Below are 25,466 nucleotides of genomic sequence, written 5' to 3' on the forward strand. Positions count from 1 at the left end.
GTTGCGTGGAGTGGCTGCGAGCAGGAATGAGCCGCCAAGGAAATCGAGGAGGATTTACGTGACGCTGCTGAGCTGTCGGTTCAGTACTGTTTTCTGGACTCGTCACGAACCATTCCCGTCTGAAGGAAGATCTTTCATCATTTTTTTGGCAACCACAGCTGGAACCAATAAAGCATATGTTAACCGTGCTCATATTGCAATATATCATTAGCTTCACAACATCAAGCAGCTTCTCGATGAGCTTTGAGAAATTCTTATCCATCAATGACTGACCAGCCCTCAGATAAGTAACCTGCTACTCACGGATCTATATCTGGAGAAAGCCGCAATGGCTTAAGGAGCCTCGAACTTCTTTAGATATCTTCTTGCTGGAACATGAATTGAAGCGCTCGAGCCGACGGCGCACGGCCTTGCCCTCGGGTGGTTCTTTGGTGTGTCTTCAAGTTTGCAGATATCCTCGAATCCGGCAGTCTGGCTGCTGAGAACCCATAGTCTGCTATGGAAAGAGAGAAAGCCAGTCAAGGGGACTGAAGACAACGGCGGATAGAACATGCACTTCAGAAGAGCGGACGCAAATGAATTCAACTGAGAAGACATGCAAATCATCTGGGATTTTACTTTTTCTTGCCGAATGGGTTGCCAGCCGAGTGCTAAAAGCCATATGAGGGCCTTCGTCGGTACACTGAAATCTGCCTTCGGCTCTCAGACCACGACGGTCGAGCTCTCGAATGCCCAGCAGTGGCCCAAAATTACAGAAAGCCTATTGAAGTATTCAAGATTATGAGCCTCATACGGGTCCGCATAACAAGGGCGCGACTCCATCATCTTCTTCCAGAATCCGATCAACCAGGTGGAGCATCTCATCGCCGGCGAGATTGGATGAAAGTTAGGTCCGACTCATGGGATCCCGTTCTAAGAGCAATATCTCGTCGATGTTGGCTAGCGAGTGCTCGGCTCCAGTGTGGGCCGACACGTCCAGCATATCCATACCTTGGCTGTCAAGACAGTCGGGCTCATTTGGACTCGTGATGCCCCATCCTGCCGGCTGAATGGTATTTGATCCACTTGGCCCGCTCAGGTACTGCTTGGTTGTCTTGCTCCTGCTAGACGGATCTAGGACATGACCTTTTGAGAAGTGCTACGTGAACGATTCCTCTCAGAATCTTTGTCGTCATTCGGCTCGATTAATCAAGTGCGTAGACCAGTCGTGATGAGTGAGACAGACAACGCACAATCCATTTTTTGTGAGCAGTGGGCAAAGACCGTTGTTCTGTCCCTGCCAAGCCTGGATGTTGAAATAAGGTTTAGGGCATTGTCTGCTGAAGTTCGGCTACAGCTGCCACTTAGAACACGCTTACTAACACTTGAAGTGGACGTCCGTGGCTGGCTGCGACTCATTTAAATACTGATTCGTCCGCTGCGCTTTCAACCTTGTCAAAATATCGCTGGAATCGGAACACTAAAGAAGCGAATCCCAACTTCCGTCCAGAGTATGACCAGGTCAGGTTGATAAGGTGCACAGCTATGGATCGCTCCATCTCGAGTAACAGGTCCTATCAAGCTCATCCATGCTCCTTACTGAACCAGATCTCGCCCTCTCCATGCCCATCCCCCTCGATGAGCGTCAGCCTAAACAGGCTCAAATACTAAGGTCGTGGGGACCACAATGCCATTGTCAGCTCGGTGCTGCTGGATAGTGTCGCATCTCTGTCTCCGCTTCGCCATGTTCGGGTCAATAGCGCCGTGCCATTCTGGTCCAGATATGGACATAGAACACGATACAGTCCAGTCGATTTGGAAGGACTTTGGCCTTTCCTCCAAAGATTAGGAGGAAGAATGAGAATCTGCTATCAATACGCTCGTCTTCTAAAATTGCATGAGCGCCACGAAACGATACAGTTCACGAGGCACTGACGAGGCTCGGCGGCCATCTGCCTGTACGGTTCCTACTGTCTATGATGATAGACGTCGCGGGAGACTGTTTCCGCCTGTTTGAGATCCATGCGGCCTTGGAGCATCGTGAGACCCAGCTCTACCTTTGCAGCATAGCGGGGCATGCCGCAGAGCTCAGCTACCCACTTTTAGGTACCCACAGCATCCACCGAGATACTGCAACGTTCTAGAACACATTATGGACGACCGCAAAGACACATGCTCACTGGCACAGCGTGAACAACAGTCTTAAGCTTGGGCCACTCTGCTGGCTCCCTCCCGTGAGTCATCGCCAACAATTGCCCAACGGCTACCACTCACAGGACTGCCCGTCATACCGCGGCCTCCCCTAAATTGCAGTTCCGATAAGACCCTCCCTTAACCATGAGTCCTGGGCTATAGGATCCGCTGACCCGTAGCGGTGTGCCCGTTAAAACACGCTGATATCATATCAATGGCAGGCTGTCAGTGAGCCGTGAACCGTGGTATCGTCGTTCGCCCCTTTTCCTCGGTGGATACCTCTCGAGTATGCGAACCAAATTCACAACGAAGAAGCTATGACCAGTCAGGTCTAATTTTGGTGGTCTCCACGGATCGGGGAGATCTAGGAACGGAATTTTTTCTTCTTGCCAGTTGGTCAGCGCGCTCAATTTTGGACTTAGCACTGACAGGTAGGTTGGCGATGTCCAGCTCGGGATGTGTTTATGAACTTGTTGCAATCTTGATCTACGGTACTATCTGGCTGCTGTTCCGCCATGAACAGCTATGTTAAGACGATAACTGGGTAAGGTCGACATGGCCCCGGAAGCAAGTGCTGGTCATCCGGTTCATGCGCTCTGGACTGGTTGTGAAAATCTTCCGCTCGACAGCGGAGCTCGGTCTTTGTTTGCGTGTTACGCGGGTGGAAGCTGTGGGTCTTGCGTACTTTCATGCCATCAAATCCTCCGAAGTCAAGGACCACCTTTGTGTCAGAACATCGAAGCCCTGTCTCTACATTTCGCCGGCTTCTGGGTCCCGAAGGCAACAGACCCAATGAGCTGTTGGATTCCATTTTTCTCACATGGTTCCTTGTTCCTGGAAATTATCCTCGCTGATTTCTAGAACCTTTATATGGATAGCCTGGCCTCTCTTCGAAGCTTGGTCTCTGAGAAGTGTTTCTCAGGTTGACAACTTTTCAGGCTCCTGACCTGCCTATACCACCTGCGTCTCGGGACAAGCCAGCCCACTAGGAGGTCCAATTGTTAATTTACAGGCAGAGTGATCCCGGTTACTCGGATCAGACAAGGAAACGCCCAAGCCGAAGAAAAGAAAGCCCCATAGCGGGCCGATCACAGACATGGCTGACGAGCCATCCAGTCAGTCGGTCGAGAGGATGGACCCAATTCCCGAATCTCGACCGGCCTCGCCAGCACAACCGGAACCGACACATCCACCGCCACGTCGTGAGGGGGGATTCGGAATGCCATCGGCCCTGAAGAGGACAAGTACTCAGCCGATCGAGGCGGAGAACACAGGGTCGTCGACTCGGCACCACCGAGGGCAGTCCGTATCTAACAGCCTACGACCGGTGGATTCAAATCGAAGTCGAGCACGAGCCGGGTCAACTACTAGCTCCCGCTATCGCAGAAGTGCCAATATGGAGCGGCAACCGACTTTCATGAATCCTGGGATGCGGAAGCGGACGACGACCTGGAACCTGAATGGGCCAAGTGCCCTTGGAGGGCGACCAGTACGCCGCAGGACGATACTTCTCGGTAATGGCGCTTCTTCCGCTGTCGATGTCGGAGATAACCATTCTGCGGCTGGATTTACACTCTCCGGCCCAGGTAACCCGCTCGAGTCTATCGTCGCAAACCAAGCGTACGTTGACCCTGGGTATACCGACCTGAATCCAGCTTACGAGCAAGCGACAAATAACCGTCCAGTGTGGGGTCTTGCAAAGCCTCTACCTCACGTTGTCCGTCCTGGCATGATTCCAACTCAGCGCGAATTCCGCGAACAAGCCCCAGGGCAGCTGCAGCATGAGCAACAAGCGCATGAGGAGTTTGACCTGGAGGCTGGCCGTGTCGAGTCGACAATCAATCCCCACAAGATCTCAAGTGCTCTTCAAGCAGCCCAACAAGACCGAGAGTTTAGACTGCTTAGGACTTACACGGGCCAGAGTTACACCGGTGGCTTTTCTGGACGCAAGGTTTCGGTGTCGTCGGGCCAAGGAAAGCCGTCGACGTCAGAGGACCTCGGAAAGCTGGACAAGTCTGACGCTGAACAAGCAACCCAAAGGGCCCGCCGCCAAAGTGTGACCGTTACTGAGCTTGCTTCAGTCGCCGAGCAGAAAACACCCGATGAAGATGATCACACCAACGGCAGAGGCTATTTCGAAAGCAGCCCTGCTCAAGGCGTGGAGACCATCGACAACGACTGGGTCGAAGATGAACAACTGGAGCCGTACGATCCGGAGCTCGATGAGATCCACAACCTCCACACCCACTGGTCCGTGATCCGTCTGAAGTTCCGCGAACCCCTCGCTGAGCTCCTCGCCGTCACATGTCAGCTCACCCTGGGCTTCTGCACCGATCTAGTCGTCACTTGCTCCAAGAACAGCTCTGGCAATGCTATATCCGCTGATTGGGCGTGGGGTCTCGCCGCCATGGTAGGCATCTATATCGCTGGTGGGATTTCCGGTGCGCATCTCAATCCGGCAATGTCAATTATGCTCTGGATCTATCGCGGCTTCCCATTGCGCAAGATTCCCTCATATGCCATAGCCCAAGTCCTTGGTGCGTTTCTAGCAGCGCTTATCTCATTCGGTCTCTTCCGCAATAGCATTGTCGAGTTCGCCAACACCGCAGACCTTGCCAACACCAACACAGCGTCCGCTTTCATCACGTACCCTCGCAACACGTGGATTGACCCTGTGACGGCGTTCTTCACCGAGTTTACAGGTACGGCCATCATGGCTGTCGCTATCTTAGCGCTTGGAGATGACAGCAACGCGCCTCCTGGAGCGGGTATGAACGCCCTGATCGTTGGACTCATCGTTGTAGTCATTTCGATGGCGCTTGGATGGAATACAGGGCTCGCCATGAACCCAGCTCGAGACATCGGACCGCGGCTAGCCCTCCTTGCCCTGGGCTATGGGACCGAAACCAGCTTTAACGGGTCCTACTGGTTCTGGGGGCCGTGGTGCGGGCCTATACTGGGCGCGATATTTGGTGCGTTCCTATACGATAGTGCAATCTTCGTCGGAGGCGAGTCTCCCGTGAACTACCCGCGGAAGAGAGTCAAGCGGGCGCTCCGCAAGAAGAAGAGCAAGTGGAACAAGCGCTTCCAGGTTGTCACTCGGGGCATTAAAGTCGGCCGTCCTAAGTACGCCAGCGACGATTGGAAATTCGAGTTCGATAAGGCGTCTTAAGATGCCAGTGTCGGACGTCTCGGTTCAAGAAGTGCTCTCATGAGGAGCCGTAATGCGGAAATACTCTCGTTTCCATCTTTTCCTATCCGCATCTCCGCTCATCCTTTCTAATCTCAACTTCGAGGTTTTTCTCAAGACATTCCCTACCAACCGATCAACACTCATTCAATCTCCTACCAGTTGCACGTTCCTTCGAAAAGTGGCAGCTGAGCTAGCTCACCAAAAGTTTTTTGATTCTCCTCAGGCAAGAGAGAGTGTTCTGCTGGTTCTCGTCGTTTACACATTATGCGTTTTATGTTTTTGGTTTCCTTTACTTGATACGTCACCTGTCTATGTCTTTGTTCGCAGCGTTTTGCATTTTGATTACTGGATTGCTTTAAGGACACGACACAGCACGACGCAATTTTTTCCTAGCATGGCGTTCATGGTTTCTATCTATTTAATGGCGTTCCCCCGGGTATGTCATCCGATCGGGCACCTCATATTGTCCAGCTGGAGACACAAACGGAATAGAATGGGATAGAGTGGGATATACGAGGCTAACATTGTGGCTGGGAGCGTCGTGCTCGATTTGGATGTCTAGGGTTTTCATTTAGACAGGTCAGGCATTGCTTTCGAGCATGTCTGTTGGACGACACACAGTTTTTCATATAGAAAATCGACACAGAACACTCTCTTTTGTCTACAATATTGTTTGCTCAGCCAGTTCTCTTGGTGACGCACTGACCTATCGCAAACTTAAGCTTCTGCTTCTGCTTCTGTGGTTTTGAGGCTGTCAATATGGTACCCTTGCTGACACATCCCTCCAGAAGTCACATCGCGACCCACGGCCGCCCTCCCAGGCCAGAGCGTCAACAAGGCGGAAGGAATTGACAATCCCAGCTCCAGTGCGCTCGTAGTAGCTCAGTTCTGGCGTGACCACAACTTGAGTCAAATCACCGCCCGTCGTGTTCAAATCCATCATGTATGGCTGCTCTACTGTGTACTGTGGCCAGTTGATATTCCCATATGTGCCTACGGGCGCAGTAGCATTGGCATATCCAGCAGTGGCTTCGTTAAGAGTGATTGTGGGGTTATCATGGACGATGAAATTACCCCAGACCTTTTGAAATGCCCGCCGAAAATCAGCACTGGGGGTTGTTGCGCCGACAGCGAAATAAGTACTGAGGTCTGCGCCGTGGAATGCCGGTGTTACAGAGTACTGGTACTTCCAGGCTTGCAAGTCGGCCTGGCTGAAGGCCTCGGCCAGCCACTGAGCAGGGCAGTCAAAGTTTGTCTCGCCTTGTATGTTGAAGGCGGTCTGCTGGATCCCGGTGGCCAATCCGGACTGTGTCAAGGCAGTGGGGCCTTCTGTCCCGAGAGTGTCGTATCGGATGCCAGAGTCTCCTGGAGCGGAATTGTTGATCTGATAGATACTGTTAAGCTGGTCGATGTCGAATTTGTCGAAGAGCGGAAAGCTGTTGGACACGAAGCTGTCGTATGCTCCCCTCGTCTTGACCCTTGGGTTGGTCAGAGGTACTCCTTCATTTGCGTTGTTCTTCGCGTAAAATCATGTCAGAAAAGCCTCGGTTTAGGATGATTTGGGAGTTTGTTAAGAAAAGGAGAAAGTGAAAGTTCAAGTCTTACCCCAACAAGTATCCTTTGTCCAGAAACTAAGCCCCTGAGCAGCTGCACTGATGGTCGTTCTTGAATATAATCCTGGTCGATGACGGGCAGAAAAGCCCAGCTACCATAATAGCCAAAGGACTCTGAAACGTTGCCACTGGCATACTGCAAGACCTCGCTCTCTGTTGCTACCAAGCACTCAAAAACACTCGAATATTGCTGAAGATGTGAACTGTTTTGGCCACAGCTTGCCAAATTGGCAAATTCATGGTAATAATTGGTCGGGATACTATCACGGTAGTCATAGATAGCATAGCTGTATGGGCTTGCTGCTATGATCTGAGGCAAAGTTAATTCCTTTGGTCTCTGAAGGGAAGTATGGATTTCTCACATTGCTGAAGAGATCAGGCTGCTTGCCGCCATATCCCAGAGCATGGAACAGAACTGAACCTGCTCCCGCGGACTCGCCACCGATCGTTACCCGACTAGGGTCGCCGCCAAATTTCGAGATATTCTCTTGGACCCATTGGAGAGCAAACCTCTGATCCAGAAGACCGGCATTCAGCTGGCCGTGGGTCTTCACTTCTTCTGATGCCAAGAAGCCGAATGCGCCGAGTCTGTATTGGATCTCCACGGTGATGAAGCCATTATCATTGGTATTCATCAATACACTTGGGTCATATAGGGCTCCGAAGTCTCCATATCCTCCTCCGTCTAGTAAAACATGCCGCTGTCAGCTATCGTCGTCGGCCCATGATTCTCAGCGGCATCATGGCAACTCAACGGTTCAGGCTCAACACCAAGCACAGATAAACGCTTTTGACACAGGAAGGGGCTCGTACGTATCCAGACAAACACCGGTAAATCGGACGCGTTCGGAGACGCGTAAACGTTCAGGAAGAGACAATCCTCGTTACCAAGGGCAGAGTTGAACCCATAAACCTCAGGAAAGCCATATCCGCCCGTCTGTGGACACAGAGGCGGCTGGTCGACGGCCAAGACAAGGCTGCCGTTACCAGTCGGTGGACGAGGTGCTTGCCATCGCAGGCTGCCGACTGGAGGAGCAGCATAGCGAACGCTGGCATGATTTCATTGTCAGTCTCCGTCAGTCCAGGTATCAAGGAGGGCCACTTACCTCTTCCACACATTCAGCCCGTACGTGTCGTCGTAGTATCCCTGATAAGTCGCGTATCCCAGGTCGACTATTGGAGCGGAAGATCGAGTAGTCTGGATAACACGTCCATGTGCAGAGAGTGCCGTCGCCCAGGCGGCGACGAGCATCAGCAGTAGAGTAATGCCCATTGTTTTTGCAACCCACAGGTGCCCAAATTGACACACACTTAGACGTGAAATGCCCACCGCAAAGGTAGTTGCTGTCAGCAAGCTTCAACTTACTTATAACACCTAGCATTCTTCGTTTTGTTGATATGAGTGGCTTATGCAGCCCCTTGCTAGCCTCAGCACTATTGACCCCCTGTATAGAATCCTTTGCCAATACTGTAAGATGTAACCTCATCTTGAATCATGATATTCGACTAAGCTCTTGGAACCGCGGCAGAAGGATCTTACTCCCCTTCGAAGCAAGGCTCGAGGAGGACCGCAGGCGAATCTGACGAGGGTAACTTAACACGGGAACACAATGAAACGAGACCAAGCAAGAGGAACTAGAGGCCCACAGAGGCTCATGCAGTTGGCGTGGGGGATGAGCTTTTATCGACCATGGACCCGGTCTGTTGTTTACATGCATCATATTTCTGCTATATCTACACCATCCTGTTTGTCAGATCCACCAACAGTCATGATCCAACGGACAAGATCACTGTAGCATCAAGTCTTTTCTGCGGGATAGCACGGCCACACACCTCCAAATCCCCAATTTTAGGTGCCTGGCTCTTTCAGCCATCTGGCACAGATGCCAACAGACCGAGCCCTTTGTCGGTCTCCCATCGTCTCTATTGTACAGATCACACCTCCTCATCCGCACCTGATCCCTGGCAAGACTCCTATGCGGCCCTGCTTTGCAATCCGGAAGTCTGATAGCGTTGAGTAAACGATAAAGAAATGTCTATCATTTCGTCAGTCGGTCATGCAAAAAGGATCCCCCTGCCGCCGACCGCCGCAAAAAGTAAAAACAACCATGCTGCCATGCCAGACCAACCACCGTTTCAAGATAGTAAAACATAGGGCACGGAAGTACCAAGAGACAGGTCTTGTCCGTGCTCATCTCGTTCGCTCGTCAACGCCAAATTATGATTTTTGTGGACTGGGAGGAGCGTTCATCGTCGTGTGGGAGCGGAGAGTCGTTGGACAAGTCGGGACGGCCATGCCGTCGATTCAAAGCCGTCAAGAGCCCTTAAAAGGGGATGTTGGGGGACGGCTGGTTGCCCAGCATCTCTTGCTGTTCTTGAAGTTCCTCGCCACCCGTCTCGATAGAAATGCCAAGGCCGAGCTTCGCAGATTGCTGCACCCATTCATTAGCTTTTCATCTGTGCAGACTTTGTGGCACCACTGGACTTACCGTGGCATGGTCAACATCAGCGCCGACAGTCATCATAACAGGCCCGGCGACTCGCTTCTCGAGCAAACAGCTTAGCTTGCCCTTGGAATCCAGCTGGGCGCGGAAAGTGGACATTCGGAAGTCGTACTTGGCACCAAAGGTGGTCGTGCCCTCCTTTTGGAGCGGGCCGCCCATCATTGCGCCGGCGCCACCAGCCAGGGTCAAGCTCATGTCTACACCAGCCTGGACCTTGTCGGACAACCTCCTCCAGTAGGTAGTGTTCAGGCCACCCGTGGCAGACAGTTGTGCTGTAGCAATCCAGTCGTCGCTCTTGTACTTGCCGCAGTAAGCCACCATGGCCTCAGGGGGCTGGCTCAACGCAGGCCTTTGCCACATGGCCTCGAGTCCGAGGGCGAGCTTGGGGGTGACTGCCTGCATATAGCTTCCAATGAAGATACCGGTCAGGCCACCCTCCAGGTACGAGGGGTTCAGACCCTTCACGGACGCTGTAAAGTCCTTGCCGGTGTACTCCTGCTCCCATTGCGCCATGTCCTGACCTCCGGTTCCGATCTGGAATTGGGTTTTTGTGACCAAGGACTGCGACCACCTCCAGTTGAATCGTGTTGAGAGCTGCCCGTCGTTGTCGATGTTTCCCTGCAAGAACATCTATTCCACCCAGTCAACATCAGTCCTACGCCGCCGTGTCCGAAATAATGCGACAACAACTAACCTTGTTTGTCCCGTAGAGGGCGGCGAATGTGTACGGGTTTGACCGCTCGCCCAGCGCGAATGCATGGGAGACCTGGAAAAGAGGATAGAGGCTGAAAGCCTTGGTCAGATCGGCGCGCAGGCCAGTGAACATGTAGTTGTTGAGGAGCACATCGCGCTGGACCTCCTTGGCCAGGCCCTCGACAGTGCCGGGGTTCGACAGGCCTAGTTTTGCGCGGCGCTCTTGAAAGGAACCGAAGGCATCTGAGAGAGATTTCGAGATGGGATTGTTGACCAAGACGCCGAGGGGCGAACTCGAGATTGAGGCCATGATCGTAGCGGTTCAGGCTAGACTGAGAAGGACGACGAGGACGACAACGAGTATGGAGAGGTCAAAGAATGCGTCGACGTCACAGCCAATCGCACCCAGACAGACAGGTTGGGGAAGAGGAGCAGGACGCGCCGGCTCGGGAGGGATTCACCAAGACCAAAACAGGAGTCGCTTGATACAACAATGCGACGAAATGGAGACTCCCAGGTGATAGGCGGGGGGGAGAGTGAGGTTGAGGTTGAGGTGAGGCTGACAGATTTTGGTGGTCGTCGTCTCAACACAGTGCAGCTGGCAAAGCAGTCTTGGAAGACCTAGGACCAAAAATTTCGAGCTCTGCTAGGTTGGTCTCTGACGACAGGGCTCTGTCGCTGGGAACCGGGAATTATGGGCAGGGGGGGGTCGCAGCTTACGAGGGACGTTGGACCGAGGGAGAGAGGACGGCAGCTGGACCGTGCACGAAATGCTAGAGCTACGCCTGGTGCTCTATGACATAGCACATGCTGTACTGTACTGTACTGTAGACCAGAAGGTACCGAAGTCTAGGTCGCTCGCAGGTGCAGCAAGACAGAGGACCTCACAGTACACAAGGAAGGTTTTGGTATGCTTGCCCTGGTTTAAACACCCATTTCTATCGAGACCTAGAGTCGCAGGACCTGGCAACAGACTGAGGATCGGGAAGGCAAATCCATCCATCAATCAATGAATCAATAAATCAATCAGCTGGCCCATGCCAGTGACTACAGCAGCCCCTCTTTCTTAGCGGCACCCCGCGACCGGGAGCTGAAAATGGACGACAAAACCCGACAAATGCATTGGGCGGCCAAATGTCGAAGGCCCGGACCGTGCCTCTATACCTACCGTACCCAAGCACATATAACTGCGTAGACTTGCTTCGGAACTTGTCCTTGACATCTGGCAACAGCATAGATCCTGCAGCTTGTGTCCTGTCCTGTCCTGTCGTGGTCTGGCCTGGCCTGTCCTGTCCTCTCGCCTTGTCTCGCCTCGCCCAGTCTCGCCTCTCATCATCCATCAGTCAGCAGCTCCGACGTCTTCGATAAAAAAAAACCTCAAACACCACAGCGACGAAACCAAGGAACAACCACTGTTGTACCTAGGGCGGCAGGAGGTGAAGCCGCGACTCAGGCCATCGCACCTGCCCGGGTCCTACCTAGGTCTCTTAAGCACCGTCCCGACTTCTCCCTAAGCTGTCTTCTCGAGGCATTTGAACTCGAGCATCATCGACAGTGCTCTCCCACCATTTGTCTTCTTCGGTATTCCTAAAGCAGCTTATTATTCACTTATTACTTGGACATTGAGCTTCGGTACCTGTAGTCAAATCCGCTTCGCATTTGGAGCTGCCCAGTTCCTTCGCCCAACCTAGATATCGACAGCGATTCCGAATCCCCAGACAGTATCTTTTTACATCATCTCAACATAGTGCCTGTGTGCAAACAGGCACGTTGGAAACCACCTCGAACTCTCAAACTGTTTGTCCTGAGAGGCCTGACTGTATTTGCTGTTCCGCTTGTCTCCTTTTTTGAGAATGGATACGCTTCTGTAAGTGATTGTTGCTCCCCACGTCTGTGACCATGGCCATGATTATGACCACGTCGTGGCCCACTGACCAGATACCGGTCGCCCTTGCCCAAATATACCCTCTTATCCTTACATCTCGGTGTGGTTTGGTTGCTATTCACTCCTTCATCGACACACACCCACAAAAAATCCCTCAAGACTATTCACGCCGACAGAAATGGTCACTTCTCGAGACACCGCAAAGCTCACGCTTCGACCCGAGATTGGAGATGATTTGGACGTCCAGATAGCTAATTCAAACAGAACGGCCGAGATTGCGGCCAACGCCCCGCGATACCGTCGGAAGAGCTCGACTTTCATCGATGCCATCCACGATGTCACTGAAGACCAGGATATGGCCCCGGCCCAGCTCTATAGCACTATGTCTGGACGACTCTTCCATTCCGGCAGGATAGCAATCGTCATGGTTGGTCTGCCAGCCAGAGGCAAAACCCATATCTGTGTCTCCATGGCACGGTACCTTGCCTGGCTCGGAGTCAAGACGCGCATCTTCCATCTTGGAGATTATCGGCGTGCCACCGTTGGTCCTGGCGGCCATGTGCCAGAGGATTACTTCTTTCCAAACGCCACACCCTCGTCCGTCATGCTACGCCAGAAGATCCTCAAAAAGTGCCGTGAGGACATCTATGCCTGGCTCAATCACGAGAATGGCCAGGTCGCCATATACGATGCTGTGAACCCTACAGCTGCTGGCCGCCGGTCCCTCGCCAAGGAATTCGCGAAACACGACGTTCAAGTAAGACTTCTCTACCCGCGAAATCGGACATCCGGTCGCTTCTTGGAGACGATTTTGCTGACGCTCACATCCTAGACGCTGTTCCTCGAGTCCTACGTCGATGACGATAGGATATTGAGGGAAAATGCAAGGAATGTCAAAATTCATTCCCCCGATGTGAGTGCAAGCGATAGGCTTACGCAGCACAAGTAGGCTAACAATTAAGCTGCAGTTCCATGGCATGGACCCGGACGAGGCTGCCAAACTCTATCTTAGACGCATCGAGATGAAAATCCCCGTCTTCGAGACGATGAACGAGAATGAGCTGAACTATGTGAAGATGATTAATGCTGGACAGGGCTTCTTCTACAACAACGTCAGCTTTAACGTGAGTATCTGCTTTTTGTTCGACAATTCCAAATCTCTGGTCCTATGCTCAGTCTCTGGTGGTCTCTCACTAACAAACGATGAATCAGTACCTCTCACATCGAATCGTCTTCTACCTTACCAATTTGCACATAAAATCTAGAACAACATTCTTCGTCCGAGCTGGCGCCGCGACAGAAGAAGACTCGTACAAAGCTGATGGCGGTCTGAGCGAGCCCGGCCAGGCCTATGCTATTAAAATGACCGAGACTCTCATCAAACATCGCGAGCAAGAACGGCAAACCGCTATAGAGGCTGGTGGGGCTAACATTCCCTTGAAGCCCCTGACAGTGTGGACATCGACTAGGTTGCGAACGGTACAGACCTCGAAACCTCTTCAGGATAAAGGCTACAAAGTCCGACAGCGGTCTCAGATGAGCCAGATTAATCCTGGCGTTTGCGAAAAGCTTTCTGAGCGAGCCATCCGTACCATATATCCCGATGAGGTAGAGAAGCACGAGCTGGATCCGTATCACCATCGTTATCCGCGAGCAGAGGTAAGCGGTCTGTGAAATTGTTGACGCCAAAGACCAAGCTGCTAAGTTCTTTGTAGTCATACCACGATCTAGCCGTCCGCCTCGAGCCTATCATCCTCGAGCTCGAACGGGAGCAAAACGATCTCCTGATCATTGCACACGAGTCCGTTCTCCGTGTACTTTATGCGTACTTGATGCACTGCAGCACCACGGACATCCCCAAGCTGAAGTTCCCTCGCGACGAGATCATCGAGATCATCCCGGCAGCATACCAGAATGAGGCCAAGCGTATTCATATTCCCGGTCTAGATCCGAGGATGGTGCCTGGCTCGCCAGAGGACATCCGCATTCCTGTACCGAGCATGCCCCCTAGTGGGACTCTGAGTCCAATACCGGGTTTATCTAGTCCATTAGAGGGACAGGCCACTCCTGTTTCTATGGAAGGGCAGAGACCGCCGGAGAAAGTTATCAATAAGGCAGCGGAGATGGTCGCGGATAAGGTTGCGGATGAGGATTGATGAAGGACGCGGGATGTGGGAGTGTGCGATGAAATTTAATAGAGTTGAGTTCGCTCCATACAAATAAGCGCTGACTCTGATGTTCAATCTTCTCTCTGCGAATTGGGCCTACTACGATGTAGGTATAGACCTAGAATCGCGAGCAAGTCTTCGGAGTTTCACTTCGTATCAGAGCTTGACCATTGACATGTTTAGGAAATTCATATGACGCCTGATCAGCACTCCCGTCTTCTTGCCAACAACCATTTTCTATGTAGCATAACTTGTCGGCACGAATGCCTGCCCGATCTACAACATCAGACTTAAAGTCTATGTTTCACATTTGGCTACCACTGACATTGAATGTAGATATCCAGCTTTCATAAACCGCCGTGAGCCCCTTTACATCACGCCCTTACTTTAGATACTCAAATTGAATTGTTAAATCATATCAAACAATCTCTAGCAGGGTTTCAGGCTCGTTCCGCTCTTCGTGCCTTTCTACTTAGTACGAAGCCAGCCTAGGAAATCGGAATTCTGACAAGCACTCGTTTCAGTACTATACAAAAAAAGCCCTGTGAATATGGTGCATCCCCGTCATCAGATTAGTTACCTTAGTAGAACAGATAATCATCTTTGCACTTTACCATTTATCAATATCTCTCTGCTTGCTCCTTTGGACTCACTCAGCTTGCCTAGGATATTCCATTACGATGGCTAAGAGCCTCTTGCCTGCCTATGTAAGTATACTGGTTTCATCAGCTCTCAACACCTAGGGTCTGCCGACCGCCGTGATCTCTATCAGCATCGCCACACTGAACGACTTGACCTGTAGCCAAAAGGCGCCGCCCATGGGGCAGGGGCAGGTCGCGGCTCGATGGCCGTTGCCACTTGAGGAAATCGGCACCTTCCATAATCATCTCCTGGCGCATTCGCGCGGTTCTACGCTGCATGGTCCCCACAAAGGGCACGATCGGTAGTGGCGGTAGACATGGCCAGTCTAGGGCACCCGGCACCTGGGAGAAATGTGTGATCTCCTTATCAACATCCCGTCTTTTCGCCAGCCAATTTTCCGCCAGTAGGCGGTACTTGGAAACTTCAGCATCAAGGCGTACTTCTGGATGTTTTTCCCAGATCTTTTCAAGCACCATGGGTATCTCGAGCTCGTGGGGATAATTCTCTTCGCGGAAATGCAGGTCGCGGGTGATAATCTCGTAGACGGTGAATATGGCGAGCTTGATATCGTTGCGGTGCTTGTCGTAGGCGAATGCGCATGCCGCCAGTTCTGACGGGTCGCCCTCCCAGCCCAGCTTGGATGCCATGTTGAAGTCGAATATTTGAAGCGCGTCTGTCTCCCTGTCGACTAGAAGATTCCACGGGCATACGTCACCGTGGACGATGCCCAGAGTGAGGTTGAGGTGATCGATGACCTATTTGGTATCTCAATTCTCAGTCCGATTTTGACTTGTAGATGAATACGCACCGCGAAGAGCTGCTCTATATGTTTCAGCTTGAAGACCCGATCCTTCCTATCCTCGACCGTACCTCCATCAACAAAGGTTGTAGTAAAGCCCACAACCTTCTCCTCGCCGTCAAGCACATCGACCACCAGGCTGTCGAACGGAACAACGTTTGGATGCTTGGGGATGCGTAGTACGCAATTTAGCTCGTGCCAGAAGACAGGAACCTGAGGCTGGTTGATGTAGTATTTGAAAGCCAGTTGCCGAGCCTCACCCATTGAGGGCTCATGAGTGACAAGGTCTACTTGAATGCCCATCCGGGAGACTTCGATCAAGTCTGACCTTCGAATCTTGCGGACACCCAACGGAAACTCGTTGACTGAAGGGTAGAAGGGAACCATAGCCCGATCTCTCTCAACGTCGGAGGAATGAGACAGCAGCTCGCCTTCTTCCGAGACCTCGATCCTGACGGCTTCGGCGGGGATGTCATCAGCGTGCCGCGCAAGGGCCTCGATGATCCATTCGTCATCTTGTTCTGCCCATGATGTCTTCACAGTGATGCAGCGCCGTTGATCCCAGTCGTTTACAACACAATTATCGTAGAACTTTGCAGAGATCGTGAACCGTTCATCGGGGCGGCAGTTGTCGAAATAACCCATGTTATTTTAGTCCAATATATTCTGGCGGCAGATGCCTGGAAGGTACTCAAAAGGAGAGTTAGAGAATGCGCTTGAAAGACGGAACATGATCCAGCCGCTACCTGTGTCCACGTTTCAACACAGCTAATGTGAATGCCGTAGATAAATAAACAAGTCTGAGGGACAGCAAGCGTATTCTCTGAGGGTGGAATTTATATGGGTGATCTGGTCTCTGGCACATATTAAGGCCTGTTTGATAGAAAGAACAATTGAAGTGTCGATGGCGGAAGTGTTGGCCAACCGGTGAGCAAAGGAGCAAATCCTTCCTCCAAGGCAGCCAATCTTGTCTCGCCTCCCATCTACTCGATACATCGATGTTTGCCCCCCCCCCCCCCAAGCCTACTATTCAATAAAAGGCTTGACAAGATGCCTGTATATGCATCGCACACAGTGTTCAACGCCGTCAATAATGGAATCCATTGGTCAACACCGTGCCTCACGTTTCCTCGAACAACTCCGAATCCGAGCCTAGATACCATCTAAAGCATCTGCAGATACGCCGGGTCTCCAAAAAAAGTTCTTCCCACTTAGTGCCTAGACATGATACTGCATACTCCTTTGGTATAACTCACCTTGCAGCTTGAGGGCTTATATTATTTTACAATGAATACATAGGTAGAGTAATGCTTACGTATTGTTTGATGTACCAGCGACCAGCTGGATTTATTATTCATAAGCCTTATAGTTCGTGATCTAAGATATATTCAACCTGGTCTGAGATTATTTAGCAAGTTTATTGGAAGTAAGAGCAGTCTTTGCGTAAAAATTAACCTATATGTGTACTCATGGCAAGTATGGCCATCTCTACATGTTGATGTTTATTCTTCCATTGGCACATAGTGCCATCTTGTGGAATGAACATCATTTTACAACCCTGATGGCTATATCTAAAGTATTCGAGGTCACAAGGCATATTTCAGATAAGCAAGGAAATTGTAGGATAATAGACTTTCATTTTGACGACTAGACAACACCTTGCAAGGCCCAAGCGTAGACCCAATCGTCTGCTATCATATTTTTGGACTCTTTCCTCGTCGGCATATAGTCAACAATATCCATCAGACCAGCATCGCTTGCTGCCTATTGTAGTAGGTAGAAGCCAAGCCTTTCCTAATTGATCATGGAAGGTGACTCTGCGGGATTGCCCCCGGTTCGTTGGCACCCGACAGTGAGCGGGTTGGAATGTCGGACAGAGGGACTTCACGAAGGAACAAGAATTGATTTTGATTGTGCAGATTTCTCCCGAGAGGCTTAAGAGGGCTTCGTTCCGTTGGCGCTGCTGTCGATCAAAGGCGAGCCCGCTCTTCGTCGATGAAGTGATTTATGCCGGCTTCTGTCATTGTAGACTGGATGTTCTTGGACGGAAAGTTTATGAGGTCGTATCCAATCAGCGTGAGGCGCGTTTGAAATCCAGAGACAGAGCTTCAGAAATAGTTGTGCCGCCGCTCACTATTGCTGCCTGTAGTTCCCGTCTGCAGCGCAAAGATGCTCCTATGGGAACCCGCTTTACATGACAAGGCAGTAGGAGTAGCCTTTGGCCCCCATGGAGGCGTTAGCGGTCTGGGTGTGCTTGGTGATGGAAGGCATTTTGGTTTTTGTTTGAGGCTGAAAAGCGTCTGAAGAAGTTTGTGTGAATGGTAGAGAATATTGCAAAGATCTAAATGATTGCTGATGGTGAGCTAGAAGACAATTCGTCGAGAGTATGAGGAACAGCTGAATATTTATACTTCATTGGCAGTGTACAATTATAGTAACTCAATCTGCGCGGCGGGAGTCTCCGGTGGTGATGATGGCCCGAAACCTTGCTTTGAGCCACGTGCACCGCCGTCGTGGATATTCTGGGATTGTCGAACATGAACAATACCACCGACAAAGTCCATCACTTGCTCCCGCCCTTGCAGTATGCCACCGCGTAGAGAACAATAAGACCGGACCTAGTCTCACTTATGAGAAATGGGATACCCGGAAAACTTGATATTGTGCTCTAGTATTGTGGCCACCAGACAAGGGGACCCTGGAACAGCAACATCAATGGCCAGTCACTGCAACTTGAGCTGATTACCAAGAAGGTTAGGTCTATCTTCAGGCACATGGCTGCTCTAAAAAAAAAACTCCAGCCCGGAATTTGCTGCAAGGTGAGCCGGTGACTGAGATGGATACTACTATTTTCGGATTGGCTTTCACTCGCTACGGCCCACACACAACCACGCTTTGATATTGTGTCTTGGTATTGTGTTTTTGACTTCTGATATGGATTGGTTATATTTGACGCTCAAGACAGACCTCTCTAATTGGTAATTACTTTTTATTGATTCTCCAAAATGATCCGCTGATCAGAAGTCATGTCCTCCAAGAGCCTCCTCGCTATGGTGTGCTGGCCACTTAATTATCTCAACTTCCAAGACCTAAGTACTCCATCCACAGTTTACCGCCGGGTCTTAGAAGCGTGTGAAAGGCAACCTGTACATCTTGGTCAGTCTGTGTGCTTAACATAAAGGTGTGAGTCGTGGAAACTCACCACTTGCCCCTCCAGGTAATGACTACCCAGGCATCGCCCTTCTCATCCACCTCCTTCTCCACCTTCGTACTGAAGCAGATGGCGCTCATGATTCCGTCTCCGAATTTCTCGTTCAGAACCGCCTTGTAGGCGTACCCATAGTTTTGAATGACTTCGTAAAGGCGGTAGATGAGCGGCTCAACGGGAGGCATGGGGCCCGCGCGACCACGGTCGGGGATGGCCATCAACTGAGGAGCGAGGACCTCCTTGGGGATGTCGAGGAGCGCAGAAAGCTTCTCGACATCTTGGGCAGAGGCTTGTGCCTGTCCGTAGAATATGGCGGCGACGGCGACCTCGCTGCGGCCCAGGAGATTGGCGATCTCGGAGAAGCTTAGACCGGCCTGGGTCTTGGCGGCGAAGAGCTGGAAGACGTGTTAGCTATGGTCTGGTGGCCTGCACATATGTGCCCCATTATGGTGGCTCTCATCTGCCCTTGCTTCACTCCGTGTTCCAGGCTCATGAGTCTATGTGACATGTCCTGATGGTTGACGTACAGTCTGTGAGTGGGCCGGCAGACGGTCAACGATAGAGCTCTACCACTTCACGTCAGTTCCTTTGTTGTTCCGGATGATCGTGAGGAATTTTCCTACATCGAGCGTCGCAAGCTGCTTGTGGTCGGACATTCTCGGAGATCTCGCGGCTAGTTCCTACTGAGGATATTTTCGAAGAGTAAGATGTGTTGGTGATTCGACAGCTAAGTATCGTCTTCGTTCTTGGTGTTGAGAGATTGAAGTTTTGAGGACACAACAAATTTCCTTTAAATGTGGAGGAAAGCCAGTGGTGATGTTCAGCTTGAAATAGGTGCTGCTTTCACAAAGCAGCAAGCCCGACGTCATCCACTATTGGGGTTCACGCAGGTTCCGTCGTGACGGGTCGGGATGTCTGGAGATCTCAGATCCACTCCAGCCAACCCCACCTCACTGGCCCCGACTCCGCACGGAGATATCCCGGCCTGCTTTCGGCAAGGCCTTGCGGCCACTGCTGTTGTTGCACTAAAACCCCAACAGCAAAATACCGTGTCTTGCACTACAAAAGCCACCCGGCCTTTGCCTGAGGGTTTCGCAAAGCCACTGATTCCACTATTCGCGCGCCATCGTGACAAATCGCTACCTCCCGACCCCAGAGCCCGTGGGTTCGCCGACTTCGCTATTCATGGTCCGCGCTTGAAATTTGTCAGCTCTACGATACGTATGAGCTAAAATACTCCTTCCATCTTGAGCCTGTTGTTAGTCTATCGTTAGCGTGCGGCATCATGTCTGGACACGCGGGGAATGGACACTGGGCACACAAGATTGTCTTGTGGCTCAGTAACAGATCTTAAGCACTGCGCTAAATTTGTTATTTCTGAAGACTCTTGGCCTTGTCATCATGAGCAAGTCGAGAAAACAGTAATTTATCTTTTTACCGACAGATGTTGCTGAGATTTTATTGTCTGCTTCGGTATGGAGCCTGCAACGGTTGATCCCGCAGGGTGTCACATCTGAACACGTTCTGGGCGCCTTGCAGAGAACACCCATCTTGGCGTGGAACGTGCTGGACAACTGTGCCCACGCTGTGCCACCAAGAGACACACGAGAGGTGTCTGCACCGTCCTCTAGCTCATAACCCCACACATCCCGAAGGTGTGTGCCTGGATCTCGTATAACGTCAACCGTTGACAGCCTCGATGCCAAGAAACTCTCACACTTCTCGAAGCATTCAAGAAGCGATGAAGACGGCCCGTGTCAATCTTTCAAAAACGCCAAGACGGTGGTTGTTCACCGGACGAACGTCACGACATTGGGTTTTCAGCCCGTTTAGGCCCGGCAAAACGGGGGAAAAACTGTTGTTTGGTGGTCATGGCTGCTCCGTAAAGTCTGCCATTCCCGCTAGTTTCGAAATTGTTTTAGGCAACTGGGGAGGATGTCTGTCGTGCCAGTTTATGGAGCGGCCGCCAGAGGCGATCCAGGTCTGACCAGAGGCGATCCGGGTCTGACGAGAAGAAATACGCCAGAGCCTATCACGAATGGCTGATGGGGGCCCAGGAGGAACGGACAGTGTGAGCAAGGTCTCCCTTGCAGATGCCATGCTACGCTACTACAGACGAGGCAGATCCGATGCATGCGAGCACACGGACCATGGAGAGCACAGGCGGCGAGAGCGAAACGCTCATACGAGCGGCGGGGCGCTGGCACATGATCTTGACAACTAACACTAGGTCCAAAGGGGGTTTCGGTTTCACTCAGTGTCTGGGAGTCTCCGAAGGAGGATGAATTCGGTGATAGTGTGACCTCTGGAGCAGCCAGAGCTGGGGATGTTTGGATGATCCGCCGATCTACAAAAACAAGCTTTCTATCAATCCAAACCTAAAACCACTGCCGCAAGGGTGCCCAACCCTCGTCCGACACTATGCCCGGCAAAACTTGCTTCGCCCGTGTGGGATGTGTCCCATTCCCTCGAAACACCAGCTAATGCAGAAAGGTGAGATGGATGTGTGAACCCCGGGATGAGCTCCACTGATGATTAAACTCTATGTACACAGCCATTCGCCAACCGTATTCGAAAAATGCCCGCCAGACCGGCGCAGTCATCACCGCTAATACTCCCAGCCCCGCTTGGCTGCGGCCTTGACATTATCTGCATTCAGCAGATCGACGCCCTCCTGGACCAACAGATCCCAGATGCGGTTGCGCGCGGTGACTGGCCACTCCGGAATGTCCCAATAACGGGCTTTCAAGCCCTTCGCGTGCGCCTGCTTCACTTGTAGCCTGATCCTCCGGATCTGCTCTTTGCTTATCTTCCCCATCCAGGTCCTGCCGATCGTAGAACCAAATGACACGCTCGCGAAATACGAGTTTGTCATGTCGTATGGGGATTCGGCAAGGCGGTTGAGCGGCGCATCGAAGAAATAGTCGCGGTACGTATCGTTGCTTGTTAGGAGGTCGAAAGGGGTGTTCCCTGTGCCCACGACAGTGATTGCCCTTTGGTGTATTGTGCCGTTGGCGAAATGTGTAAGCCAACCTCGCTCCCGGAGGGGTTCAAGCTGCTCGACAACTTTGGTCCATGTCTTTGGGCCTGCGGTCTTGACGTCCACCAGCAGAGTGACAGTTTGTTCGGGCGCAGTGTCGAACACGCCACGACTGGTACCGTTGTAGAATTCCGTGGTGGGGTTTTGCCGTGTGAGTATCTCAACTAAAGGCTGAATGTAAAGTGATTGAAAGGTCCGATCCCGTTGCAGGGCTGCCTTGCTGTGACCAACATAGAGGTGATCTCTGCGATCCGGGTCATCGAACAACCACACATCGGCCTCCACGCTCATGCAGCCTTGTTTGAGGGCCGTGAAGAGTGGTACTTTTCGCCAATAGTCGTTGTGAGAGTGTATCCGCTTTGGTATCACATCTTGTAGGAAGTTGGTCGGATACCATGACAGGCGTTCTGTGCCACTGCCTGTCTTCCCCCAATTGAGGAATGATTTTTCGTCCACATCGTCGTCTTGAAGCGACGCTGCCCAGCCCAGCCGTAGTGCGACGTCTAATGTCAAAAGCACGACCCTGACCTTCGTCAGTAGATGTGAGAAGAATAAATTCACGACTCACTTACATCAAACTGCACAGAAACAATGACCCAAGCTTTATCCATGGCCTTCTTCGTTTTGCCGACCAGAAATATGTATCGTCTTCATTGCAGGTGAGATCCAGGACAACACTGGCGCCGCTTTTTTGTATGAGGGGGTCGGAGTCACCGCTGATGGTGGCCTCACTGTCCCAGCTATCCGTCCTTCGGTGAGACATTATTCTCCGTTCTGAATTTGGGTCCCGGTATGACTGTGGAGTTTCCATGTTGGTGTTGTACATGTCTGTGTTGTTGCTGTTGAATGAAAGTATAGGGTATATGGTCTGATGTATATATATATGTATATTCCGGAGATTGCTCTGCCCTGCTTTACCGCGCTCAAATATCTCTAATAAAACGTGAATCAGAAGGTCATGGCGGTGACTGGTTCTTGAGATGGCGCAATGCTTTGGGCCCCTTGACCATCGGACGGAGTATGGCGCTAGAGGGGATCTCGAAGATAGACTAAGCTCATGAAGCTCTTCGAGCTGCGGCTTTCGACGCTAGGATAGCTCTGGATTCCTCTGTCTTCGGATGCAGGGAAGCCACCTTGGGCAAGCCAGCGTTTCTACGACCAGTAGTAGTGTCTGGACCCAACTGGTTGATCTCACGATGGCAGAGACTGTTTCAGTAGCTCCTGAAGTTTGGGAGGGGGGGGGGGAGGGTCGTTCACCCGGGGCTTTGCTTAAGTGATGAGATGACAGTGGGCAACTGTAGCCGGAAACTGGAAACTGAGTAAACAAGAGAATGGAACTTCCCTTGCAGATTGGAACAGAAGATACTCCCTCTTCTCCGTCAATGCCACCACACCCGGGACTTGGGAGTGCGGCCATCTTAAAGGCAAATACTGCTCTGTGACCACATGGGTCTGACATGGGCCAGGAGTCGTCGACTGCCGGCTCCGCCCTCTCCGCCCTGTCCGCCCTTTCTGTCTCCCTCTGACTCTACTCAGCACATGTGGGCGCTACTGGGGATGTATCCTCGTGGGCAGTTGTTGCGGGAGAAATGCAAGACATGAACCCTGGAATGCAGCAGTGCGGTCCGGATGCGACAACGAGGGCCCCTCCTTCGACGATGGACCCTCGTTGGAGGCCAAGAGATCCCTGGCCCAAAACTGCGCTAACGGAGCTGGACATGATTAGCTGCAGCGGACAGACACGGTCGCACGGTCGGTCGGTGCAGGGAAACGGCGCTCCGTTGGCCGTGGAGAAACGGACTCGTGGGAGCAGGGGCTAAAAAATCTCCAATCTGGAAGCCGCATTTTCACACGAGGCCCGACTCGGCCCTCTCCAGTGGTTAACAAGCAACAAACACTTCACGCATCAACCAGAGTTTTGCGCCACTCTTTTCCTGGCTCCTGACGCACTCCTCGCCTGCTTTTTATGGTCACCCGACCGCCAGGATGCCTCACAAACATACCCGCCGAGATAGAGATGATTCCACGTGGGTGCACTTCTTCCCAACCATTTGCGCTTCACTGCGTTCATGTATCTCATCGCAAGGTTGCAACTGACATAGTGCCATGACACGGTAGATACGACCTGCCACCGACCCAGATAGCCAGGCCTCTCCCCGTCGTCGCACCCAAGCTGGCGAGGCAAGCGCCCAAACCAGGCGGAAGCAAAGCCAAAGGGAAGCAGAATGGAAACGATGCCGGCAAAGACAAGGGACCGGAGGCACCTCGGGGTGCCAAGCGCAAGCGAGGGGCTGCCGACAAGAAGGATGATGCGCCTCGTGCCTTCAAGCGGCTGATGGCATTTGCAGACGGCAAGAAGTTCAGAAGCGGGCTTGATGACGGAGTCAGAGATACAGCAGCCAAGAAGAAGAAGAAGAAGAGCAAGGCGGCCGAGGGCGACGTCGCCGCTGAGACGGACAACGTTCAGAAGGAAGCTCCCACGATCCGCCCGGGCGAAAAGCTGTCCGACTTTGCAAGGCGTGTGGATGCGGCCCTGCCAGTCATGGGCCTAGTGAACAACAAGTCCGGCAAGAACGATCCCTTGGGCCTCAAACCTACAAGGACGCGCAAGGAGAAGAAGATGCACAAGCTCTACGACGAGTGGCGGCGCGAGGAGGCGGCTATACAGGAGAAGAGAAGAGAAGAGGCTGAGGAGGCCGAGGAGGCTGAGATGGACGATGAGGGAGCGGGCGTCAAGTGGAAGCTTGACCTCCAGGACCAGGCTGGTAAGGGAAAGAAGAAGAAAGGGAAGAAGGGCCGCTCTGTCTGGGAGTCTACTGATGCGGACGACGAAGACCCGTGGGAGGAACTGAAAAAGAAACGAGGCGAGAAGAAGGCCGGACTGCACGATTTCGCACAGGCCCCACCGGAGCTGAAGACCAAACCGAAGGAGCTGTTCAAGGTTCTCGGTGCCGGAGTTGACGTTGGGACAATACCCAAGTCGGCCGGAAGCCTGAAGAGAAGAGAGGAGCTCCAGGGCGTCAGGGAGGAGGTAGTGGCTGCCTATAGAAAGATGATGCAGAGCAGAAGAGAGAGGCTGGAAGCCCAGGTGGAATAGTCCTTGGTGACGATGAAAGATACCCTATTTCATTTCTCATCCCACTTGCAGGGCTCTGCATTGCTTCAGGAGCCAGCATTGCAACAAGGGTGCAAGACGTTTGTCTACACACCAAATCACTACCTTCTGTTTGTGCGCGCATCTCGTTTGTGGAATCAATGAAGCTGTGACTTAACTATGTAGTATTCACTTGCTTCCTTGTCTAGAATCTCATTGACCTTAGCCCTCACTAATAATTTATAAACAATTACCTGAGAGCCACGCTGCGACAATCTTCCCACCACAACCTCAGATCGCAGCCGCGACCTCTTTTGAAACCCGTCTAACTCTGAACTCCCAAATTCTCAATATACACTTTCCGAGGCGAAAAAGGATCAACCACACGTAGTCTGCCCGCCAACTTGAGCGAGCAAGCGCTGCGACGGCGGAGGGGCAGCAGGAGCTTCCAGCTT

The 25,466-nt window shown here is 52.0% G+C and overlaps 8 protein-coding genes across 8 annotated transcripts; 3 read left to right on the forward strand and 5 right to left on the reverse strand.

Annotated features, from left to right (window-relative positions):
• Positions 1 to 3,268: 3,268 nt before the first annotated feature.
• Positions 3,269 to 5,344, forward strand: J7T55_001772 (uncharacterized protein; the record flags this gene model as incomplete). Its single annotated transcript, XM_053142670.1, has 1 exon — positions 3,269 to 5,344. The coding sequence occupies one exon, from the start codon at positions 3,269 to 3,271 to the stop codon at positions 5,342 to 5,344; it is 2,076 nt and encodes a 691-aa protein (XP_052994226.1).
• Positions 5,345 to 6,119: 775 nt separating this feature from the next.
• On the reverse strand, positions 6,120 to 8,251 carry J7T55_001773 (carboxylesterase family protein; the record flags this gene model as incomplete). Its single annotated transcript, XM_053142671.1, has 5 exons — positions 6,120 to 6,881; positions 6,971 to 7,168; positions 7,341 to 7,663; positions 7,792 to 8,027; positions 8,085 to 8,251. 5 exons carry the CDS (start codon positions 8,249 to 8,251, stop codon positions 6,120 to 6,122), a joined length of 1,686 nt encoding a protein of 561 aa, XP_052994227.1.
• A 1,051-nt stretch (positions 8,252 to 9,302) lies between these two features.
• J7T55_001774 (mitochondrial import receptor subunit tom-40) lies at positions 9,303 to 10,485 on the reverse strand (the record flags this gene model as incomplete). The annotated part of the gene is made up of 3 exons (XM_053142672.1): positions 9,303 to 9,410; positions 9,468 to 10,112; positions 10,177 to 10,485. 3 exons carry the CDS (start codon positions 10,483 to 10,485, stop codon positions 9,303 to 9,305), a joined length of 1,062 nt encoding a protein of 353 aa, XP_052994228.1.
• Positions 10,486 to 12,238: 1,753 nt separating this feature from the next.
• J7T55_001775 (6-phosphofructo-2-kinase) lies at positions 12,239 to 14,216 on the forward strand (the record flags this gene model as incomplete). The annotated part of the gene is made up of 5 exons (XM_053142673.1): positions 12,239 to 12,817; positions 12,893 to 12,973; positions 13,029 to 13,184; positions 13,273 to 13,719; positions 13,776 to 14,216. The coding sequence occupies 5 exons, from the start codon at positions 12,239 to 12,241 to the stop codon at positions 14,214 to 14,216; spliced, it is 1,704 nt and encodes a 567-aa protein (XP_052994229.1).
• Positions 14,217 to 14,953: 737 nt separating this feature from the next.
• On the reverse strand, positions 14,954 to 16,314 carry J7T55_001776 (Shaggy-related protein kinase theta; the record flags this gene model as incomplete). The annotated part of the gene is made up of 2 exons (XM_053142674.1): positions 14,954 to 15,625; positions 15,679 to 16,314. 2 exons carry the CDS (start codon positions 16,312 to 16,314, stop codon positions 14,954 to 14,956), a joined length of 1,308 nt encoding a protein of 435 aa, XP_052994230.1.
• A 2,477-nt stretch (positions 16,315 to 18,791) lies between these two features.
• Positions 18,792 to 19,533, reverse strand: J7T55_001777 (cyanase; the record flags this gene model as incomplete). Its single annotated transcript, XM_053142675.1, has 4 exons — positions 18,792 to 18,813; positions 18,872 to 19,272; positions 19,405 to 19,443; positions 19,501 to 19,533. The coding sequence occupies 4 exons, from the start codon at positions 19,531 to 19,533 to the stop codon at positions 18,792 to 18,794; spliced, it is 495 nt and encodes a 164-aa protein (XP_052994231.1).
• Positions 19,534 to 21,485: 1,952 nt separating this feature from the next.
• J7T55_001778 (uncharacterized protein) lies at positions 21,486 to 22,743 on the reverse strand (the record flags this gene model as incomplete). The annotated part of the gene is made up of 2 exons (XM_053142676.1): positions 21,486 to 22,440; positions 22,490 to 22,743. 2 exons carry the CDS (start codon positions 22,741 to 22,743, stop codon positions 21,486 to 21,488), a joined length of 1,209 nt encoding a protein of 402 aa, XP_052994232.1.
• Positions 22,744 to 23,903: 1,160 nt separating this feature from the next.
• J7T55_001779 (uncharacterized protein) lies at positions 23,904 to 25,014 on the forward strand (the record flags this gene model as incomplete). The annotated part of the gene is made up of 2 exons (XM_053142677.1): positions 23,904 to 23,944; positions 24,036 to 25,014. 2 exons carry the CDS (start codon positions 23,904 to 23,906, stop codon positions 25,012 to 25,014), a joined length of 1,020 nt encoding a protein of 339 aa, XP_052994233.1.
• Positions 25,015 to 25,466: the final 452 nt, after the last annotated feature.

This window comes from Diaporthe amygdali (assembly GCF_026229845.1).
Source record: "Diaporthe amygdali strain CAA958 chromosome Unknown NODE_12_length_1037015_cov_66_201586, whole genome shotgun sequence".
Taxonomy (NCBI): domain Eukaryota; kingdom Fungi; phylum Ascomycota; class Sordariomycetes; order Diaporthales; family Diaporthaceae; genus Diaporthe; species Diaporthe amygdali.